The sequence below is a fragment of the Engraulis encrasicolus genome, chromosome 23 (genome assembly GCF_034702125.1).
Source record: "Engraulis encrasicolus isolate BLACKSEA-1 chromosome 23, IST_EnEncr_1.0, whole genome shotgun sequence".
Classification (NCBI taxonomy): domain Eukaryota; kingdom Metazoa; phylum Chordata; class Actinopteri; order Clupeiformes; family Engraulidae; genus Engraulis; species Engraulis encrasicolus.
This window is the reverse complement of record NC_085879.1, coordinates 24,559,278-24,581,777: the sequence shown is the minus strand read 5'-3', so window position 1 is coordinate 24,581,777 and position 22,500 is coordinate 24,559,278. Positions and strand designations below refer to the sequence as shown.

General features: G+C 44.4%; 1 protein-coding gene across 1 annotated transcript in view; it reads left to right on the top strand.

Moving 5' to 3' along the window:
- The first annotated feature begins 923 nt into the window (after window positions 1–923).
- Window positions 924–22,500, top strand: part of ctnna1 (catenin (cadherin-associated protein), alpha 1) — a 214,479-nt gene continuing 192,902 nt past the window's right edge. Inside the window, exons 1-4 of the mRNA XM_063189431.1 lie at window positions 924–1,040; window positions 1,131–1,258; window positions 3,176–3,294; window positions 6,604–6,799. Of these exons, the coding sequence (XP_063045501.1) occupies window positions 3,190–3,294; window positions 6,604–6,799 (301 nt within the window). The 5' untranslated portion in view covers window positions 924–1,040; window positions 1,131–1,258; window positions 3,176–3,189. The remainder of the gene's footprint in view (window positions 1,041–1,130; window positions 1,259–3,175; window positions 3,295–6,603; window positions 6,800–22,500) is intronic.

The window sequence follows — 22,500 nt, the reverse complement described above, 5'->3', positions numbered from 1 at the left end:
CAATGTAGGCAGGTCATTGCCGTTTTTTGTTTTGTTTTGTTTTGTTTTAATAGCAGACTCAGGGGGTGGTTCAACCACAGCTAATGCACTGTCTTATTTTAATTATTCCTTTGTTTTTACTGGATTATCTAAGAAGCATGCATTGATTACATTAATTAGGCTATCAATGTGTGGGCATCAGATGTGATGCCCCTAATCAATTAATTTATGCACATCAAATGTGTCCCTCCCACCTGAAGTCTGCTACTTAAAAACGTTAAAGACCCAGGACTTTTGTTGACTAAATCACAGTAGAATAAATCACAGTAACTTCAGCCTACTGAAATAGGTGAGGTTAAAGGTTCAATTCAATTTAGCCTATTTTACCATAGCCTATAAAAAGCTGAATAGAGGAAATAAAATTATGTTAATATGTAGCCTAATAGGCTATTTTCCACGTTTCGAAAGTGATACACATAACTAGAACCTTGGATATATTTGGATCTATTTTTGTGTGTGAGTTTATTATAGCCAGAAAAGGGGAGGAATTTGGAACTGTGATTCAATTTCACTTAATTTGAGTGGTTTTCAACATAACCACTTTACAAATAATGTTGTCCCTGATTTGGTAAAGTAGTTCCAGATGACATAATAAATAATGCATGCTGGACTGGACCCCTGTTAGTAGGCCTATGATTTATGCCTTCAAAGCAAAGAATGCCCGTCTAGTTATGTGGAGGTGATGGATAATAGGCCCTATGTCCTTAAAAGGACACGTCCTGAGTGGGCAACACAACGTTTGAGGATGAACACCAATAAATGTTTTACTCACTGGGCCTTTAAGTGGGCGAATATCTGGTCATCTGTTTTCAAAAAAAGTTTACATCATGGTTTCAGTGGGCGCGCCACGCCCTAACCACTCACCTGCAAGCGCACTGGGAATTACATTGGCCTGTGTCAACCGCTTATCCGCCATTCCAGGAAGTTGTGACCCTCCTTCCATAGAAAACCAAAGAGAGGGTGAAACTTGTAGCGAACGAAGTTACAGCGCACTTATCACGGTAATTCGGGTTTCTTTTGAATTAGGATTCAACTTTCTTACAACGGTTAGACTAAGTTCGGTCCTAACATTTGACTTTTTTCCCCCACAGCTGAAGCTCGAGGGCTTACGCAGGGTATTTTCCAACTTCAAACTAAACCATTGAATTCTTGGGACTCAATTCCACCATTTTGAAACGCTAATTTACAACCAACTTCCCAAGTGGATACTCTTGTTTTGGTAAGTTACTGGCCTACTTTTTAAGATATCGTACCAACCTGAACAAGTCATTGAATGATAGGCAGTGGTTTGTATAGTCGCTTGTACATTTGTCCAAGGCTTTGATGGCGTAATTTTAAATGAATCGAAGAAGTTTGGCAACCTAGCTTCACCGATGTAGCGGTTCAAGCTAGCATTAGCTTGTTTCCATACTTCGGACAGGGATGTTTGGGATGCCTCGCATTGTAGCGATACTGGGAAGAGTCGCTGATGCGAATGACTTGGCTGAATGTTTTAAGGAAGTGATTTTTTGACATACAAATCACTTCATCTCGAGTTGCGGAGCTTATTGTCTGTAACTTCAATCTATTGATATATTAAGAAAGTTTGATGGTTGTTTTGTGATTATGGGTTCGTAACAGTCGGCTTGGGTTCACAGAGTTGAGCCTATGGCTAAATTAGCAAGTGGCTAGTCTCTCCCTGCCTAACTTCGCGCGACTCTTTCCCAACCACTTCATAATAAGCTTTATTGATACGGAGTTTTGGCTCATGTAACGTCGTCTGTTCTGTTTACACACACGAGTGTTGGACATGACTGAGATACGTGGATGGTAGAAACCTACATTGGCCCGTGCCGTGTGTGTTTCCTGCTCCGTGCGTACTTTACCTGGACATTTGGAAGGCCTCCGCCCTTTTGCGTCGGAAGTAGTAATGCTTAAAACACGCGACATCAGCTGTTTAGGAACCATACATTATGAAGACGAGTTAACTGCCCCACAATAAATTGTAAAGAGTTCTAAGTGTTGTGCTCTCAATACATGGAAATAATGCTTCTTGACGCATGATGAGTTAAGACAGTGGTTCCCAAACTTTTTTCCTTGCGCACCCCCTTGTACATTTCAATATGGTTTGCGCACCCCCTAAACAATGTTTTGATGTCTTGATGGCCGCTCAGATATGCCTTCACTGCACATTATGCAGAGTCATTTAGGAATCCTCATTTCCAATACTGTAGACTTTATGTTTCTTCAAGCATACAGTTCACCATACAGTTAAAAACTACTTCATTTTCATTAATGTTGTATAAAAACACACATATCCGCCATTGCTCAATTCAGCTCGCGCACCCCCTTATGGCAGGCCGCGCACCCCCAGGGGTGCACGCACCCCAGTTTGGGAAACCCTGAGTTAAGACATAGTGCGTCACCATAAACGCGCCCTCAGCTTCAGGTGTGGATGACACAATCCTTTTTTATCATGCAGTGCTTTTACCCTGCCCCCCTTTCGCATTTATGACCGACTTGTTACCTTGGTCTAGTGGCCTAAATGCATTACCGCCCTCCGGTAATCCCAATCATTCCCCTCAAATGCACCATAGTCAATAAAGCGCCACTCAGATGCATGAATAGGAAATCGAAAAGTGGGCCACGCCGTGATGGCTGCGTCGCTAAGGCCCGTCAGCCTTCTATGTGACATAAACAAACTCCTTTGTGGCCGGTGCGTGGCTGTTTTATTTGTGGTGCTTGGATTATGATGTGCCCGACCCACATTGTGCACTTCTCTTTTCCCCCGCCAGCCTATTATAGGACCTCCAGTGAGAGGGTTGCTAAAGTCAGTTAGTCCCATGTGATAAAGTGCCACGGGGAGGCCACAGATCAGTGCCTCGTGTATGTATGATATTCCTCATGCCTGCAGGCCCTGTGCTTAATGTACTGTGCCACATTAGAAGAACATGGGCAGATGCTTTAGGCGTCTCTTTTGTCCCCTTTCTCATTGTTACGGCTCTCTGCCCGTTATGCTGGACAGTTTTTGCCATTTTTTTCACTGTCCTATTGATCTTATTTTCTGCCCCCCTCTTTTCTTTTCTCTTCTCTTCTCTTCTCTTCTCTTCTCTTCTCTTCTCTTCTCTTCTCTTCTCTTCTCTTCTCTTCTCTGCAGACAAGTCCACAAACATGAGTACTATTAGCACTCCCAACATCAACTTCAAGTGGGACCCGAAGAGCCTGGAGATCCGGACTCTGGCTGTGGAGCGCTTGCTGGAGCCCCTGGTCACACAGGTGAGAACTGAAGAGGCTGCACCTCCAGCGTTTCCCTATCCCCAGCACTTCATTGTTAAGGCTTAGGCCTACCTACACAAGAAACACCTGCCATCTTGCCTTAAAAAAATAATAATCAAAAAACAAAACATGCATCATTGAAGGGAATTTTCAGAGCACTGTATGGCCTAATGATTCATCACCTCGCCTGATGATGATAGTCACATGTCTCCTATACTGGCTAACACCCCCGCTCACACCTTCATTACCAAAACACTGAGCTTGGTGAAAAGTTGCCCTCATGATATATCTGACTCCCTCTTCACTTCTTCCAGCTTGGGGATGGGTTGCAGGTGTACCTGTATAGTCGTTATTATTACCAGCCTATTATTTATTTATTACATTTTTTTTAAAGCTTTGTTTTTTTTTCTCACTCTAACCTTGGCACAGAAATGCTTGGCTTGCACATTGTCTTTGGGCCACACTTATAATGTAGTTCCTTGAACTGCTTTTACTTGGCAAAGAAGACCCGTGGAACACCGCCTTCTGGCCATCTCGATTATCTGTGCGTGTGTGTGTATGCTCTTGTCCTTTTGGATTTCATGTACTGTACTTATATTTATTCATATTTTTCCACATTTCCTTTTTAACTGTATTTTACAAGCTTTAAAGCTTGAATTTCATCATGCACAGTCAGGCTAACAGGCTAGATACTTACTAGATAGCTTTTTGATGTTTCCAAAAAATGCTGATGCTATTGGGGCGTGATGGGTGATGAGTTGATTTAAAAACTACCAACAAATAGGACATATGAAGCTTTGAAGTATTTTTTAAATATCATTAAGCTTAATGTGTATACTAAATCATGACCATTGCACATATACAGGGCATCAGCTGAATTGAAACTGGAATAAAATCGGCATGTTAAACATAAATGAGAACCCCAGGGTAGCAAAACTCAGAAATTTTGCTACCAGTTTGTTTGCAGTTTTTTCCCTGCAAAGTAGAGAGCCAAGCTCTCTTTTAAGCGTGTTAGATGCACCATTTTTTCCCCTTCACTTCAGTGCTGAGGTACAGTAACTCTGGGGTTAGCAATTACAGCTTCGAGAAATGCTCCCCTGCCTTGTGTCTTCAGGACATGTGAAGCATGGCAGGGCAGGCCTGTGTTCTGCTTCTCCTAAACTGGAAAGGGGTGGGCTTCATGGCCCTGCCTTGGCCAACCGGTAGGGCACTCGCCTGCCATGCGGCTGACCCGGGTTCGATTCCCGGCCCGGGTCCTTTGCCGACCCCTCCCCATCTCTCTTCCAATTCGCTTCCCGTCCACCTCTCACACTGTCCTGTCGAGGTCGAAAAAGACAAAAAAAGTGTTTGGCTTCTGCTCTGATGAGAGAAAGAGGAGTGCAGGACCTGAACAGAGCACCTGGGAGTTGGGGATGAGAGCACTGACCTGAATTTCAGCCCATCTAATCTCTGATGATCACCTGAAATGTTTCTGACTGTAAAGGAAAAAAAAAAACATGCTATTTCTTTGAAATGGTTTTTTAAAAAAACATTTTTAGGGGATCATGAACTATTTAAAAACTGCTCTTTTTTGCTTGACACAGCAGTCAGAGATTTTGAGAACCATTTTGGTGAAAATGCATTCATTTGGTTTCATAAAAAAAATGGAAAGAAAACAAGAGAAATGACTTGTACTTGGCACAGTCAATGAATGCGGGCCTAGCGTTTTAGTGCTCCAACTTGTCTTTGGGTCATCACTGTTGGTAATGGCGTTTAAATACTCTTTTAAAGTAGACATGAAGCTAATGCGCCATAATACCAAGTGTCTCACTCTTCTGACAACTGAAATCCCCTAAGCTACTTCCTCTCCTCATGCAAAAATGATATGGCAATAAAAAAGACCAAGACATCTTTATTTATAAATGTATTAGCTTTTAAGTAATATATTCATATGGAGTGGGAGACGGAGAACGTGAAATGCCATGTTGGGCATCAACAAGATGTATGTTGTGTTTCTGGTTTTCATATTGCTTGCTCGCAGCATGATCATTAACTTGTATCTGTGTTTAATACCATTCACCACTTCCCCTCAGGGTGTGTGTGTGTGTGCATGCGTGTGTGCGCGCGCTTGTTTGTGCGTGCTTGTGTATAGGCCCCTGCCTCACATTAACCAATAACGATAATAACATTTTTGTTTTATTAAGAAGCAACCTACCTAGATTGACATTCAGGGATCTTGTAAAAAAAAATCCACCGACGCTCTGCATACTGAGTGAGTGTTGCTGTTAATTCAGGTGTTATTTGAGTGGGCAGACAGACCATGGCCAGATGGTTGCTTTTAAAAGACCATCAATCCACAGCATACTTGACTCTCACTCACTAAAAAATATGAACTGCTGTGACTATTGGGGTTTGTGTTCTGTACTGCAATGCAATGCAGTGCAGTGCAGTAGCCCCAGCACTCATTCATAAACTCATGTCTGTCCCTATGCATCCTATACAGAATTATATCAGCATACACTTTGGACTGTGAAGCTGTGAGATTGATTTATCTTCTGTGTTGCTGCTGTTCTCCCCTCTGCTACACAGAACTCTGTATTGCATTCTTTGTTGCATTCTCTTCAGTCCTGATGCTATAGGAAACTATTCATTCAGTACTGAACTTTTTGTGACGGGGAAAAAAAAAATCTCTGTTTTTATATGATGGGAGAAAGGTGCATAAATCCATTTACCTTGTCCATCCATCAAATGGCAATTAAAAATTTCCCCAGTCTATATATGAAGATTACCCAAAAATGCACATCTGACTTGAATGTCCATCAGGTCACAATTTTCAAGTCAAGTCAGCTTTTATTTGTCACTTTCTTCATATGCACACAAGTCATACAAGGAAAATGTAAATAACGTTTCTCTCTCTATACCATGCCAAGACATAGACATACACAGGACTGATATTTTACAGACTGACAAAGTGAAAGACAGGACAAGTAACCGTGATGGACTGGTAATTTTTAGGTTCAAGCAGGGTGAGCTTGGCCCAAAAAGTCACAATAAAATAAATGTATTAATGTGAGCCCATTGGTGTGCTGATCATCCATTCATCTGTACTTCCTCAGGTCACCACCTTGAACTTCCTATACTATAGAGAACTAGTCATTCTGCGCTGAACTCTCGTGTCTCCATAGTCCATATATGAGCAGAAAGATACAAAAATACATTTGACTTGCCTGGCCTTCAGGTCACAATTTTCTAGTCTGAGGAAGGGCCATTTCGGCCCGAAACGTCACTAAAATGAATGTATTAAATGAATCCTTTCCTCTGCACCTTCAGGTCACCACCCTGGTGAACTCCAGCAACAAGGGGCCCTCCAACAAGAAGAAGGGCCGCTCCAAGAAGGCCCACGTGCTGGCCGCGTCCGTGGAGACCGCCACGCAGAACTTCCTGGAGAAAGGTGACAAGATCGCCAAGGAGAGCCAGTTCCTGAAAGACGAGCTCACCGCCGCTGTGGAGGATGTCCGCAAGCAAGGTACGTCATCCATTGAGGATGGAGAGGAAAAGGGGGTGTTATTGTGGTGGATTGGGTTTCGCATCAGTTACTCACTTGTCTCAATATTGTGTTATGGAGTTGGTGGAAATATCAAGCATTACATTGCACTTGGCTGACACTTTTATCCAAAGCAACTATAGAATATATTACAGTACCTTGAGCAATGCAGCGTTGGGTACTTTGCTCAAGGGTTTTTCAGCCATAGAGGGTGGAAGGGATTGTTAAGGCTGGGGTACGGAACCTGCAACCCTCTGATCTAGTCAACTCCCTAACCTTTATATCAAGGCTGCCCAAGAACTTTCAAAGCAAGCTGAGTTTTTGTTTTCTTTTACAGTTTGATTTATTTTCTGCTTGACACCTTGAAGTCTTTGTTGTGGTTGATGAACCAAAATAAGCAGATTTTATACTCAGAAATCGTATTTAAAATGGATGTTTTTTCACTTGAGTCACAATCATTCCTGGGCTTAAAAGGAAAAGCCTGTGTGTGCTTGAACGTGACAAAGCTGCTATATCCCAGACTGTGTGCATTGGACATTGCTTTTAGGTCTTCTATTTTCATCCGCCCCTTTCCCTCCCATCTCTTGTTAAATCTCATTATAGTGTCCTAAAGTGTGCTGCAGGAGACAAATTAATACAAGGTTTTAACCCCCATCATGCAGGATGGTGCAGCATTCAATCCCTCACTGTCTTCTTGGCGATCAATTATTTAAAGGTGCGCTGTGTAACATTTTTAGTAGTTTATTTCCAGAATTCATGCTGCACATTCACAAATATAACCTTTTTTTGGTGAATGCTTAACACCGCCTTCAAATTCATTCATTGTGACTGGGAAAATGGCATTTTTCATACATGAAAAGGGGAGCTACCCCATGTACGCCATTTTGAATTTCCAGAAATGAAGCCGCAAAACTTATTGTACTTTGGTCATACTAGTAAATATTAGTTTATTACTTAGTAAATCTTCATGAAAGCATCAAATTTTCCAATAGACGACACAGTTTCAATGCGCAGCATAGTTGTAATGCCTACTCTGGCGATCATCCTACACAGTGCACTTTTAACCTCCGTCCAGCAGGGAAGTGCGGCATCCAATCCCTCACTGTCTTGTTGGCCATTCATTATTTAAAAGCCTGCTGATATGGGCTCTCATTGAATGAGACAAACTCTTATACATATCCTGGTTTAAAAAATATATATAACGATAGATCTCATGTTCTCTCTTTATTCATCTGTTAGCTAGTAGCCCTGTGGGCTTAAAGGACCAGTTTGGTCAATTTCAATGTGCTGTTGTATTGCTCACTCTACCCTGGACTTGTCAGTACCCGGTGATGCCACATTTTTCGGCTAAGCCCTTTCCGAGATATGAGCTATTCTAATGGGGGCAGCGTTTGTTTACATTTTTAAAAAAATGAACATAGGTCTACTCCAAATATTTTCCCATTAGATACCGCTGTTTGCTAGTTGTCTGCTGATGTTGTATAACCATTCTGATGTTTTTGGGAATAAATAAAAATGTTTTTATGAAATGTAAACAAAGAGCTGCCCCCATTACAATGACCAAGATCTCGGAAAAGGCTGAAGAAGAAGGGGAAAAAAACCTCAGGTACTGACAAGTCCAGGGTAGTGTGAGCATTACAACTGCATGTTGAAATTGACCAAACTGGTCCTTTAAATATGAACACAGCATCTGATTTTTTAAAAACATTTTTAGAGCCAGTTAATATGGACTGTCATTGAATGAGTCAAACTCTTATTTTTTAAAGAAGACAAAAAGACCTGATGGAAATTCATAGGTGATTTTGAAGCATCTGTTAGGTGGTAGCCATACGGGCCCAAGTATGAGCATGGCCTGATATTACAAATGGCTAGATTTGGCAAGTGGATCGCGAGCCATTGCTGATGAATTGGCATGTACTTGTGGGCTAATATAGTAGGTGTGGACAGCACGCTCGCACACTCCAGCATGCTTAAGAGGAATCGTGTCACATTTGTTAGCAAACAGCTTGTTGTTATGGGTCATGTCATGGGTAAGCGGACGGTCAGGGTGTCAGACTTGTAGCCCAAAGGTTGCTGGTTCCACTCCTGACCTGCCAGGTTGATGGGGGCATTAATTAACCATTGCTCTCCCCTATCCTCCTCCATGACTGAGGCACCCTGAGCATGTTGTCGTCCCTCCGCTCTGTTCCCTTAGGGGTGCCATTGGCGGCTGCCCCCTTGCACAGGTTAGGCATAAATGCAATTTCGTTGTGTGCAGTTTTTACTTGTGTGCTGTGTCAAAATGACAATGGGAGTTGGAGTTTCCCAGTTGGGCTAACTGCCGATGCTGTTGCTGCAGGGCTGTACAGTATTTTGCTGTGGTGTGGTGTGCTCCAGTAGAGACCTTCATGTGTGGCTTGATGCTCAAGGAAATGGCAGCTGCAGGTCGGCAGTGCTGCTGTAGTGCCTTGTGTGTCTGTAGCATTTCTAGTGTCGTCACGGACTGGTGTCAGTCAGCATTAAGCCGTACACCTGTTAAAAAAAGAACGGGGGCATTTTCAGGCCGAATTTGTCCTGCCTTCACCAGGGCACAGAACGAGACGGCGATGGCAGCTGTAGGCCATGTGTGCTGTGGGACTGAGGGAGGCAGGGAAAGAATCAAGCATGAAGGAGAGTCGTGTGTGTGTGTGTGTGTGTGTGTGTGTGTGTGTGTGTGTGTGTGTGTGTGTGTGTGTGTGTGTGTGTGCGTGTGTGCGTGTGTGCGTGTGTGCGTGTGTGCGTGTGTGCGTGTGTGTGTGTGTGTGTGTGTGTCAGGAGGGCTGTTGAAGCTGGTGGAAATAAACGAGACTCAGCAATTCATTTCCATCCATGACATAGTCCTCCCATGCCTCGTGGGTGGGTGTGTTTGTGACGGTAATCTGCTGCTTCTTGGGATTCCATCTGGCAAAGCATCATGGATCTGCTGAGTGGTAGTCGTATGCTGACTCGCACTTGTTGCAGTATCCACAGCAACATCTCTGTCAGGAGGTGCAAAGCTCCTTCCCACCCAAGCCCTCCCCACTGCTCCACACCCTTCCCTTACTCCCAGGGGTGTAGCAGGAAATTTTGTACATGTGTACAATCATCTCCAATGGACCCCCCCGCACCATATATGTTCTTAAATCGTACTGTGTGTGGGCTCCCTACATATTACATTACATTACGCAGATGCTTTATAACCAAAGCAACTTACAATCAAGTACATAATCATAGCCAGCATCGCTAGCAGATGCAAGTGCACAGGATACACGGGGCCCCGGTGACTGTCACACTTTACCCCCCCCGAACGACACCCCTGCTTACTCCCATGCACATTTTATCAGCCTGGTTCGAGAACGGGGAGCTTTGGGAGGAGGCTAGTAGAGAAAGAGAGGGAGGTGTAGAGAGAGAGAGAGAGAGAGAGAGAGAGGGAGAGATGGAGAGGGAGGGAGAGAGAGAGGGAGAGACGGATAGGGAGAGAGAGGGGGAGAGAGGGAGAAAGAGAGAGAGCGAGAGAGAGAGAGAGAGAGAGAGAGAGAGAGAGAGAGAGAGAGAGAGAGAGAGAGAGAGAGAAAGAGAGAAAGAGAGAAAGAGACAGACAGGGGTAGAAAGAGAGGGACAGGAGAGAGAGAGACATGAAGAGAGAGAGACATGAAGAGAGAGAGACAGGAAGAGAGAGAGACAGGAAGAGAGCAGAGCAGAGTAAATGTGCCGGAAGCGAACCAAGACAAACTCAAATGCTGGGCTGTCCCAGGAATGTCAGATTGACTCTACTGTGCTGTCACCGGCTGGGAATCTGTGGGCTGCAGGCAGCCGGTGGGGTGGGGTGGGGTGGCAGGGACAGCGGTGGCAGGCAGGCAGGCAGGGGCTCACAGTGTTAAAGCCATACTGTACCATTTCTGAAAAATTTTACACCTCTCCTTTTAGTTAAACTAGTGTTTTTCAACGGGGGCGCAACAGCCACCCACAGGGCTTTGAGAATGTAATTGCAAAATGTGCAAATAAATACATTTGATAAAAAAATAAAAGATGCGTGAATAAATGGATGACCATTTTAATTATGTGACTTAAATTCGGCATAGCTATATTCTGTAGCATTCAACTACTGCCATAACAGTTGATGAATGTACACCTTTTTGGTCTCTTTGGGAATAAAGGCCTTTTTTTTGTACCAACATCAAACAACACCCCATGTGAATCAATTGTGCCCGACTGCTACAGAAGTACAAGTCTGCCTAGTAGTACGCGGCGTTAATCCGTGTGTTGTCTATGTGTTTTATTTATATCTATATCCTATATTCTCTATGTATTTCCTCTCTCCTCTAGCTATCCACACTCTAGCTTATTTATGGCAGCAATCAAAAGGCATCTCTTCATAGCCCTCAATAAGGGCCGGCCGGCCACAGCCAGGCAGAGTGGAGTAATGCGGCATCCATGGTAATGCCCCCTATACTGGCTGTCTCCTGAGAGCCCGAGAGGAGCTCGTGGCCCCGCAAGGCTTTTGTGTGACGGCCATTTTAAGCATTTCATCATGGTGCAACTGCAACACGCACACTACGCTCTCGCTCTCTCGCTCTCTCTCTCTCTCTCTCTCTCACTCTCTCTCGCACACATTCTCTCTCTCGCACACTCTCTCTCTCTCTCTCTCTCTCTCTCTTCGTCTCTCTCTCTCTCTCTCTCTCTCTCTCTCTCTCTCTCTCTCTCTCTCTCTCTCTCTCTCTCTCTCTCTCTCTCTCTCTCTCTCTCTCTCTCTCTCTCTCCGTCTCTCTCTCTCTCCGTCTCTCTCTCTCTCTCTCTCGCACACTCTCTCTCTCTTGCTCTCTCTCTCTCTCTCTCTCTCTCTCTCTCTCTCTCTCTCTCTCTCTCTCTCTCTCTCTGGGCACTGCTTTAGAGGAGATGGATGAGAGTTTATTAAAGGCACACTGATCACTATCAGGCCTGTGAAAATGGCCTTATTGATTGGACCCTCTGCAGGGAATGACAGTCTTGGGGCGTACTTTCTCTCTCTCTCTCACGCGCACGCTCTCGCTCTCTATCTCTCTCTCTCTCGCTCTCTCTCTCTCGCTCTCTCGCTCTCTCTCTCTCGCTCTCTCTCTCTCGCTCTCTCTCTCACACACGTATACTGACTACGTTTCACTCGTACCGCCTGTGTCTGTGGTGCTGCGAGGGCGATTGTGTCTGGTGCGGTGCGGTCCCCTCCCTTGTCTGCTCTGCTCTGGTCTGCTCTGGTCTGTGCCCACGCTGCAGAACATCAAACTGTAGGCTCCCCACCCATGGTTGTTTTGATCTACAGTAGAATCCTTGCATAAGCCTGTGTCTGTGTGTGTGTTTGTCTGTCTGTGTGTGTTTTTTCGCCATAACAAACATGATTATGATGATGATGATTAACAATCTTTCTTGAACGGATTTGCTCCTGATTACTACTGAAGAATTAATAAACTGATCAATGCTTCCAAACGTTCAACGACAGCGTTTTGTACGCTCAGTCCTTCATCAAAGTGCAATGAATGATAAATACAGACAAGCATGCTTGCACATATACTGTATGCCGAGTCCAACTGGACTAGACTTGAAGCTCATCTCTTTCAATTGTACTACAATGCATTTACTGGGTCATCAGAAGTTCACGCATCCCACCAGTTATCGTTTTTTTCGAGAGAGAGAGAGAGAGAGAGAGAGAGAGAGAGAGAGAGAGAGAGAGAGAGAGAGAGAGAGAGAGAGAGAGAGAGAGAGAGAGAGAGAGAGAGAGAGAGAGAGAGAGAGAGAGAGAGAGAGAGAGAGAGAGAGAGAGAGAGAGAGAGAGAGAGAGAGAGAGAGAGAGAGAGAGAGAGAGAGAGAGAGAGAGAGAGAGAGAGAGAGAGAGAGAGAGAGAGATCCCCCCCCCACCCCCCCGGTGTGACTGTGCAGTGCCCTACCGTTTGAGCCACGGCAGGGCCAAAAGTTTTCAATTAGGCATGATGGCGATGAAAAGAATACAACTGCATGGTAAAAACCAGTCTAGGTACAATGTGGCCACAGTTGGTCCGACGAACCAGATTTTGGCGATTCAAAGTGTACGTGAGTAAAATACAGATGGCCTATTCTGAGACCTGAGTGCATCCTTCAGGTGGTTCCTTTCTTTTTCAGATTGCAGTGGTAGTGGGTATTGTACAGCAGGCTGTCCTGTGGCTATTTGGAGAGTCCAGAGACCAAAGAGAGGAAAGGTAGAAAAAGGGGAGAGGAAGAAAACACACACACGCACACACACACACACGCACGCGCGCACACGCACACACACACACACGCTCACACGCTCACACACACCCGCTTGGGCTGGGGAAAGAGGAAAGAGTCAGTCGCTCTCTCGCGCTCGCTCTCTCTCACTCTCGCTCTCTCTCACTCTCACTCTCTCACACACACACACACACGCGCACGCACGCGCACACACAGGGGAAAGGGGCAGCCAGCCTGCCTTCCTGCCCTGCCAGGTGATCTTTTGTGCTGGTGGGTTATTTGCTCTGAGCTGGTCTCTCCCTCTGCTCTCCTGCTCTCTTCTCTTCTGTTCTGAAGTAGCACCCTGACCAGAGCTGCTGTTGTAGTGCACACACACACACACTCACACACACACACACACACACACACACACACACACACACACACACACACACACACACACACACACACACACACACACACACACACACACACACACACACTCACACACACACACACCTCAAACACCACTTCCTGTTTGAGAGGTCCACAGTCTTCATTTTTCCTTGACCCTGCTGAGATGGGAAGAAAAGGAAAGTAACAGAGAGACACAGGAAAAAAGAACTGTAGTACTTGTACACCATGTACACATGGTGAAATGGCACCTCCATGCCTGGACTGCATGATGAGGTAGTTCTGTTGCTTTGTGAGGATAGGAGAGAGGTTTTTATTTTCTTTCCCTTGTGGCAATGCACTGTATAAATCTTTGAAGAGGCTAATGTTAAATCAAATAAGCGAACAGGAGAGGGTGGGAAACTGAAGTGTTCCCTTTTGCTTTTGCTATTTGATTTAGATTAGTTTGTAAGGCAAGCTGCTGTTTTTTTTTGCTGGTCATTAATAAATGTAATACTGAGTCATTGCTATATTTAATAATAATAAAAAAGCTACACACACACACGCACTCCATGTCAGTTGCCGTCTGACTGAGATTATTGCGAACAGAACTAAACGACTGGTGTTGCACAACGTGAGACGTGTAATAGGCCAGGAGCTGTTAAATACTACCACTGTTCGATGGTGAATGCTCTTGACGTCCGCTGATGTAATTCCATACAACATTTAAAAAAATGAATTTGAGTCAAACATTTTATTTCCAGTTTTGGCGAGTCAACGAGTAATTAGTCATAAAAGGCTGAGATAAAAGTAAAGGTATATAAAGAAGTTGTATTGATGAACACCCAGCTATAAACTTAGATGGGGAAAGGGAAGTATCACTGCTTAAAAACACAGCGGTATAAGGTGTATAAAAGTCAGTTTTGAGTCTGGTTGTAAGAGCCCATGCAGCTTGCGAGCATATCTCAACAGTTGGCCTATATAAAAAACATTCCATAGTTTTGGACAAGCACCAGTGGAATGCCAGTCCTCCATTACCCTTTCATTTCAAATTAGATGTAGGTTAAAACCAATAAAAGCCCTTGTGAGAGCATTAAAGCCCTGTTTCTGAAACATTGGGGGCTCGTGGGACTGGAAATATAGGCTAGGGCCAGGACATTCGCCGGCTTAACATCAAACGGTAAAATCTTTAAAAGCCATCCTGAACCTCACAGGGAGGCAGTGTTACTGCAGCTAAAATTGATGTAATGTGCTCATTTTTTTTCTTTTTAAAGTCCTGGTTTGAAGTCTAGCTGCTGTTTTTTAGAGTCTCGGAACCTACCAAATTCTGGAAGATGTCAGACAGCATGGCCCTCCTCCTTGGCCTGCAGGTTTAATGGAAACAACTGTGGTTATACTGGCTACTCCGTTGACGGTCTCAGGACAGTGTCTTATTTTGCATCTGAAGTGACATTTGTGAAGAATCCTTGAAATATGACTGCTGTGTGTGTGTGTGTGTGTTAAGTTGACAATTGAATAATATGCCATACGGATGAACATAATTTCCACTTGCCGTAATTGCTGTTTGGAATATTGGGGTGGCGGTGTGTGGTGTTCGTGAAAATACTGAAAGAAAGGTCCTCGCAGAAATGTTGAGGCACCACTGACCTAAGGCGATATGAATGTCACTGATCATTGTGACGAGCACAATTAGACACAAATCTAAGATTTATAATTTTTTTGTCAGTGGTATATGAGCATGTGCTTTTTGAAGACTTTGACCATAGGGGAGATGATGGTGATGATGACAGATTAGATCAAAACGAGACCCAGAATAAAAACCTTGTGGGATTCCACCAACCAACAGTTTGGAGGCAACTTCTGAAGAAACGTCATCTGAGTTTGCCGCAAATGTCCTTAAAGATAAGAAGCGTCTTTAATCTCTGAAGTTGGTCCCTTGTTGCGGACCAGTGTTGCTCTGGCAGCTGTGGAGCAATCCTTAGTTTGCTTTGAACAGCAGATTTAAAAAAAAAACTTTCAAAGGATGTACCAGCCAGGGCCCTGAGTTTTTGTTTTGGCCAGTTAGCCTAATTCATAGGCCTAGTTGTCTGTGATCCCATTATCAAATGAAGTGATTTATATATTTGATTAAAACTTTGTAATTTTAATGGGACCATTTTGCTAGGCTTTGGGGATATAATATGAAACTGTATTTCGACTTTAAAGTAAAGGTTGCTGCTCTTTCTGTTATATGGATAAGCTTAATTGTCATGTATTACTTGCATATTAACTTTTCCTTGCCCTGCACAGAAGTAAAGGTCTCTACTATCTGTTCTAGTGGTTGTCACGAACTGTAGTGTTGCAAATCCGTCATTCTATATGCATACATTTATGCTTGACCTGTTCAAAGAAATTCCCAATTTACCTCACATACTCAGTCAGGCAGAAAAGGGATGAGTCGTCGTCGCTGATATTGCTGAGTCATCTCAGACTGCAGGAAGCATGACTCATGCAGTATGTTATATGTCAGCCATTATATGATGTCATGAGCTGTCTTCGGCTGTGAGTGGGCTGTCACTAATATGACCCAAGGTATTATCACATTGATCGCGGGATAGGTCCTGTCCTTGGAGTTATAATGTAATACACTTTCTAAATGTTGAAGAATAGGCTCATGCTAGCCATAGAGTAATAAAAAAACCCTCAAGGCTGATTGCAAAGGACACTATTTCTCAGAAATTTGTTTCGATATGGCATGTGTCTCGAATGAACACACACATACCTTCACAGACTCATCACTTTTATTGGTCTTCTCTTTTACGCTCTCCCTCTTTCTACTATTACTCTGCAATCTTTCTCTCTCCCTTGTTTCCATGTGTCAGACAGAGAGCCACTAATGCAATTAACTTGTAAACCTCCCGCAACCAGCCCAGATTTCTCTCAGGCTTTTAAAGCCATGCCTCCGCGGTAATGAGCGACCGAGCACGCGCACGCACACGCACACAGACGCACACACACACACACAGACACACTCACACACGCACACAGACGCACACACACACACACAGACACACTCACTCACTCTTACAAAGCAGAATTGTAATATATGATGTGTGGAGGCCATGCGTGATTCAGAGCGTCTCTCCACAGTCTGTTCTGAACGATCGATCGCTGCGATCTCGGGCAATTTTGGGATCCCCAAAGCTGTTTTTTTCCCCCTTCAGTGCTCCTATACTGATCCATGCTTTGTTTCGTCAATAGTTTTACTCATTTATGCTCTGTGTATTGCCCCTGCATGGTGTAGAAAGTTCACAGTCTCTGGTAGAAAGGCTGTGTGTGAGCTACCAATCAGAAGCTCCCACGCTGTGCGTAGACGGGTCACTTTTCCCGCTTTCCACTGCCCGTTTTCTACCCAGTACAGGTCCACACGACATGACTCAGCCGCCGTTTATTGATTCGTTTTGTTACTTGAACAAGACTTGCAACTGTTGAGGGGCATGAGAGTAGAGCGTGTGCGTGTGCGTGTGCGTGTGCGTGTGTGTATGTGTGTTTTAGTTTTGTAGGGTGCTGATGAGGTAGGGCCACTGCTGTTGTAGTTTTGGAGGGTGTGCGTGCGTGCGTGCGCGCACGTTTGTTGATGTAGTTTTGTAGGGTGCTGTTGCACTGCTGTTGTGTAGTGTGTGTGTGTGCGCACGTGCGTAGTGTAGGGTGCTGAGGTAGGGCCACTGCTGTTGTAGTTTTGGAGGGTGTGTGTGTGTGTGTGTGTGTGTGCGCGCGCGCGTTTGTTGATGTAGTTTTGTAGGGTGCTGATGAGGTAGGGCCACTGCCACTGCATCTTCCCTCCTTTGCCTTTGCGCGATGTCGTTGCTGCCTCCGCTGTACTGCTTGCTTGCTCGCCATGTAGTTTTATGTCATGGGAAATTATTTATGGGGCTCGTCCCCAGATGGCTACATTGTTTCTTCCCCCGCCGCAGCCATTGTGCCAGGGGAGAGAGGGGGAGAGAGAGAGCCAAGCTTTCTTCTCCTTCTCTTCCTCCTCCTCCTCCTCCTCTTCCTCCTCCACATGCCTTCAGCAGGAGAATAAAAAAGGGAAGAAGTGCAGAAGGACATCTAAAGTACTGTGCGGCTTGTCTTCTCTTGTCGGTCTGGCTTTAAATTAAAGCACTACTGCTTTTATAGCCACGCATCATTGAAGATTTATGTTTTTTTGTTGTCATACTTTAAGGGGGGAGGGAAAGAAAAGATGTCCCTTTTTGTGCATGTGTCTGGGATGCTAAGATGTCCCTTCTGTGTGGGTGTGTTCTGTCTGAAGCAAAGACCTCTTATGTCACAGGCACAAGTAGCTTTTCAATCATCTGCTTTCAGACATCATCTGGATTTCGCTGGCTACTTATCGCGTCCCATTTAGCAGGCTTTCTTCTGGGGTATTACGAGTTCATTTTTCAGATCTTGGTTCGCATCCTTCTGTACAGCAGTATCTAGTCTAGTGTATGGAAGGGGAAATGTGTATGGATCATAAAAAAAAAAAAATATCTTGAGCGGGTGTTTCCAAAAGCCATTTCTTAGGATGAAATTATAGCGTATCGGTCGAGGGAGCGAAGCGACCGAGAGGGGGGGTTGGTGCGGAAGGGGGGTTTCCCCCCATTCACAGGTGCGGAGTTTTTGACATTTTAAGGTAAAAATAGGCCATTCTAGGGGTACCTAAAAGGTAAATTATCAGTGTTGGGTTGCAGTAATGTAACTACTTTTTTCTGATAAAAGTAGTGTAGGCCTAACGAGTTACTACTAAAAAGTTGGTAACGAAACACCGTTGTCTGTGAACTTTTGCGATTGGAGAGGTAAATATGACTCCCTCTCTCGGGCGCATACGCGCAAATAGAGATCTATTAAGAGGAAGAGAGAGGTGTGTCGCGGTGTCCCCTCCTTCTCACAGTTGCACTAGTTTTGAAAACGTTGAGCACTGTGAACCGTGTGTGCATTTAATAATGGGGCATATCAATGTCCGAGTGATCCGATTCCGAGACAAGTGCAGTTTGACACATTTTCCGAGCTCGCGCTATTGTACAGCTTGCGCGTCCTAAAACCACAGGACTGGTGCCGGGTGCCTTTCGCATGCAATTAGCCTAGAACTAGCCACAGAAGACGCTCCTTTTGCTACGAATGCGGGGTTTTTTTTGTAGTCACGCTATGTCAACCGGCAAGCTTAGAAAAAAGTGCCTCTCACCGTTACGGAGATGTCACGTCTTCTCCCACCTACTTTGTCCTCTTTCGAATAGTGTCAACTCCCAATGTCAGCGCTTAGCGCCCCATGTCTCCTGATTTGTTTGTATGGTAACAAGTAACGAACCCAGCACTACTGCTGACACTGCTAACAGGTTGGCAACTACGCTTTGGAGAAACAAGGATGCGATGCTACACGTGCATTTGTTGTTGTTTCATACGCTTGTCACAGAGATTAATAAAAGCCGTCAAAACCCCGCGACAAATAAAAATAGTAGGCTGGTAGTAGTAGTAGTAGAGTGCTATATTGTCATTTAAATACAGTGAGTATGACATGTGTCAGGTTTGGCAGAAGGGCGATGTGGCATTGATCTGGCTGTAGCCTACATAATACAGACAAAATGCCGTTACGCTGTATTGAAAATAAGCGTAACGGTCCAAAATAAGCGTCACGGTCCAAAATTATAGCGTAACGGGCCGTCACGCACTTTTGCGCTAGCTAGAACCCTGGTGCTAGTCTGCGCTGCGTTAGAGACATTGATGATAAATGAGTGTTGATTATTAGGTATTTATTAATAGTTATTGATGCTTATAATAGTGGTCATAGTAACAATGTACCAAACAACGCACTGATCAGTGTTTCCCATACATTGAGGAAACTATGGCGGCCCGCCATAGTTTAAATTTGGCCGCCATAGTTTACGAAAATGTAAAAAAAAAAAAAAAAATTTTTTTTTACTTTTTTTTAACGATATCCGTTTTTGTTAAAAACGATTTGAATTGCGATTTTGAATTTCCTTCGCATTTTCCTCCTGGAGTAAATACATCCTATAGACTCTGTATTGGTTAGATAAGTAGTCCCACGGTAACACAGAATGAGAGGAAAGCATTAGGAAGTGACCGTAAGGGTATTACAGTTGATTCATGTGTGCACACGTGTAACATCGGGTGAGTAACAGAACATGTGCGCAACGATGCGTTATGACACGCCGATATGCGAGGATCTTCGTCCAAATCGCTAGTCGCATGCATCATCGCTAACTGCGTTTACATCGCGTGCCGCGTGTAAGGGAAATGTTAGTTGTTGACATGTATGGAATTCACTTCAATTTGCGCTGTTTCTTGCTTCAGTTGTGGACAAAACGATTGGCCAAACTCACAATAGAAAGCCTGTGCTGTGCTACTGTCCCAGAGAGCTGGAAAAAAAAAACCTTCATAGAAGTCAACAGGGGTGTTAACCAATCCAATGAGTTCTCTCATTTCTCTCTCTCTCTCTCATCTCTCTCTCTCTCTCTCTCTCTCTCTCTCTCTCTCTCTCTCTCTCTCTCTCTGTCTCTCTCTCTCTCTCTCTCTCTCTCTCTCTCTCTCTCTCTCTCTCTCTCTCTCTCTCTCATAGTAGCCTACTATTTACCCATAACAAATGGTGAAATTCTGAGCCCTTTTTAATTTGTAGCCTATACCACTGAAGGCATGATAAGGCTTCATCATATTTTAGAAATAGGGCCTATGTGCCTTTTATATACCAAATGTTTATCATTTTGAAAATTGTTTCAGTTGTTTATGACTTGTGTATGACTGAAATTATCTCTGCATACTATCAGTGCTGCATTGCTTTGTAAAGATAGGCTATTCAACACACTTTAAAAACATACTGAAAAGATACGGCCATAGTAGCCTACTGAAAACATTTTGTTCATAATAATGGTGATTAATAAATGGTGGTCTTAAATTTTCATACTGACATCCTTGAATTTGACTTGGTAGATCACGGCAGACCATCAACTTCAAAAGTAGATCTTGGTTAAAAAAAGGTTGGGCACCCCTGCTATAGAGAGAACCACAAGTGCTTGAAAGACAGGGATCAAAAGCCTAGTCAAGTTGTTGTAGTTTACTTGGGTTTGGGAGCAATATAAAAAACCTTCAGAGAAGGGACAGTTGGGATGAGTTTACTAACACTCCCTAGGCTTTGTTTTACAGTTGTAATGAGTTTGGTGACAGACCTTCATTGACACAGCAGAGGAGACATCGGGCTGCATATAGAAAATTAATGTGTAATGAATGTGAATATAGACATAAATGTGTAATATGTTGTTCAGCCCTTTTAATGGGAGGAATTTGGAAAAAACTGGCCCTGTGACCAGCACCCCTCATGTAGAATGTGTACGCCTACAGATATGTGTGGGGGAAAAGGCATAGCCTACCCTCTAAGACCCTTTTTGTCAATGCGTTAACAATTTCACAGTGCTCTTAAATTCTTATCTCTGCTCCTATTTTGTTTTATTATTGTTTCCCAGACCCCTGCATGAGGGACGAATGAAACTGTGTTGTAAACAGAAATTATTCACTGTACTGCATTTTTTGACAATGACAATGTACTACTATTAAGTCATGGGTAAAAATCTTATGTAGCCTTATTTCTCAAAATATAAATGGCTGAAATATAGGCCCAGGCCTACAGTTTCTCCATGCGCCAATGTCATACTGTAGTCATTGTTTTGCCGTTTTGCATTTACGCTGCAAGAATACCCCCCCCCCCCCCCCAAAAAAAAGGCCCGTGTGAGAAGACCCCCCCCCCCCCCGGACAAAAATAAACCCCGGCTGCCCCCATAGTTTCCAAAATTTCTGTGGGAAACACTGCTGATCAAACAGTTCACCTTATGGTTATGCAGGCCTAGGGAAGTGTTCTGAGCATGGCTCTAAATTAACACCAGCCAACCGGCCAAATTCTGGTGAAATATCAGATTGGCTGGTAGAAAAGACCAACTTACTAGCCAGTTTGACCTATTAGTGAGAGCGTTTAGCTTGTAAGATTAACATCTACTAGCCATTTTGACTGATGATGAAAAAAGTTAACTTCGAGCTCTGCGTCTGAGTTTGGAAATGCAGTGCACGGCACCTGTGCTGTATCTAAGCACTGGACACAAAACTGTCTTTTCGAGTTGCCTTTGCCGCATAATGCACGCCCCTTAAAATGCTTTGAGGGGAGAAAACGTTGGCTTTGAACTGCATCTCCATCCGCATGCCCCTCCTCATGCATGTGTAAGTTGTTGTTCCTAAGCCAACTCCTAGGCTGCCGTGCTCTGCTGCAAATGGGATTTTGTGTGTATTTGGCTTTGGGGCGCTCGTAAAAACACTAAGGTGTAGGTGCGATACAGTGCCTCAGCGCTTCTTCTCTCCAAAAGCCAGAGAGGAGGAGGAAGAAAATCCAGCTATTAGATTTTGCAAGGGCGCTGACGGCTTCACCCGGGCCCGGGACAAAATCATCTGAATGGGCACCCCACGCCCCCCGGCCCCCTTTCCTCAATAGACCCAATTCTGGGGCCCCTGGGGCCTGGGACAACATACCCCTTTGTCCGCTCCTCTTGTTGGCTTCCCTGATAAGGTTATGCATGGCTGTCTACTCCCCCATAACTCTGGCAGATGTAGTGGGGAGGTGGGGGGGCAAGAGCGGCTGCTAAATTTGTGTGGAAGGTGCCCTCCCTCTGTAATGCATCACACTATCTTTCCTCTACTAAAAAATGCCACTTTTTGACAAGGCACTTTAGTGTGTGTGTGGTGTGTGTGTGTGTGTGTGTGTGTCCGTCCCTCTCTCTTTGGAGAGCAGTTGGGGGTGTCTTGAGGGATGGTGGGTTGGGGTGGAGGGGAAGCGAGACGTGTCTGTCTGGCACCCATTTTAAAGAGCAAAAAGCTTCAGAACAAGTCGTTTTTTTTCCCCCTGCCCCCGACCGCCCTACTGTGTCTTTGTCAACTCCACACGTTCCCGACCTCCACCTGGCTGCGGTTATCAAACCTGTGCGGAGCTGACTTATTGCTCCTTTTTAATGTTGCACCGTTGACCTGCTAGAGGTGGAGTCGGGACACTGCTCCACCGAGATGCCACAGGAAATGACCTCATGCCCCAG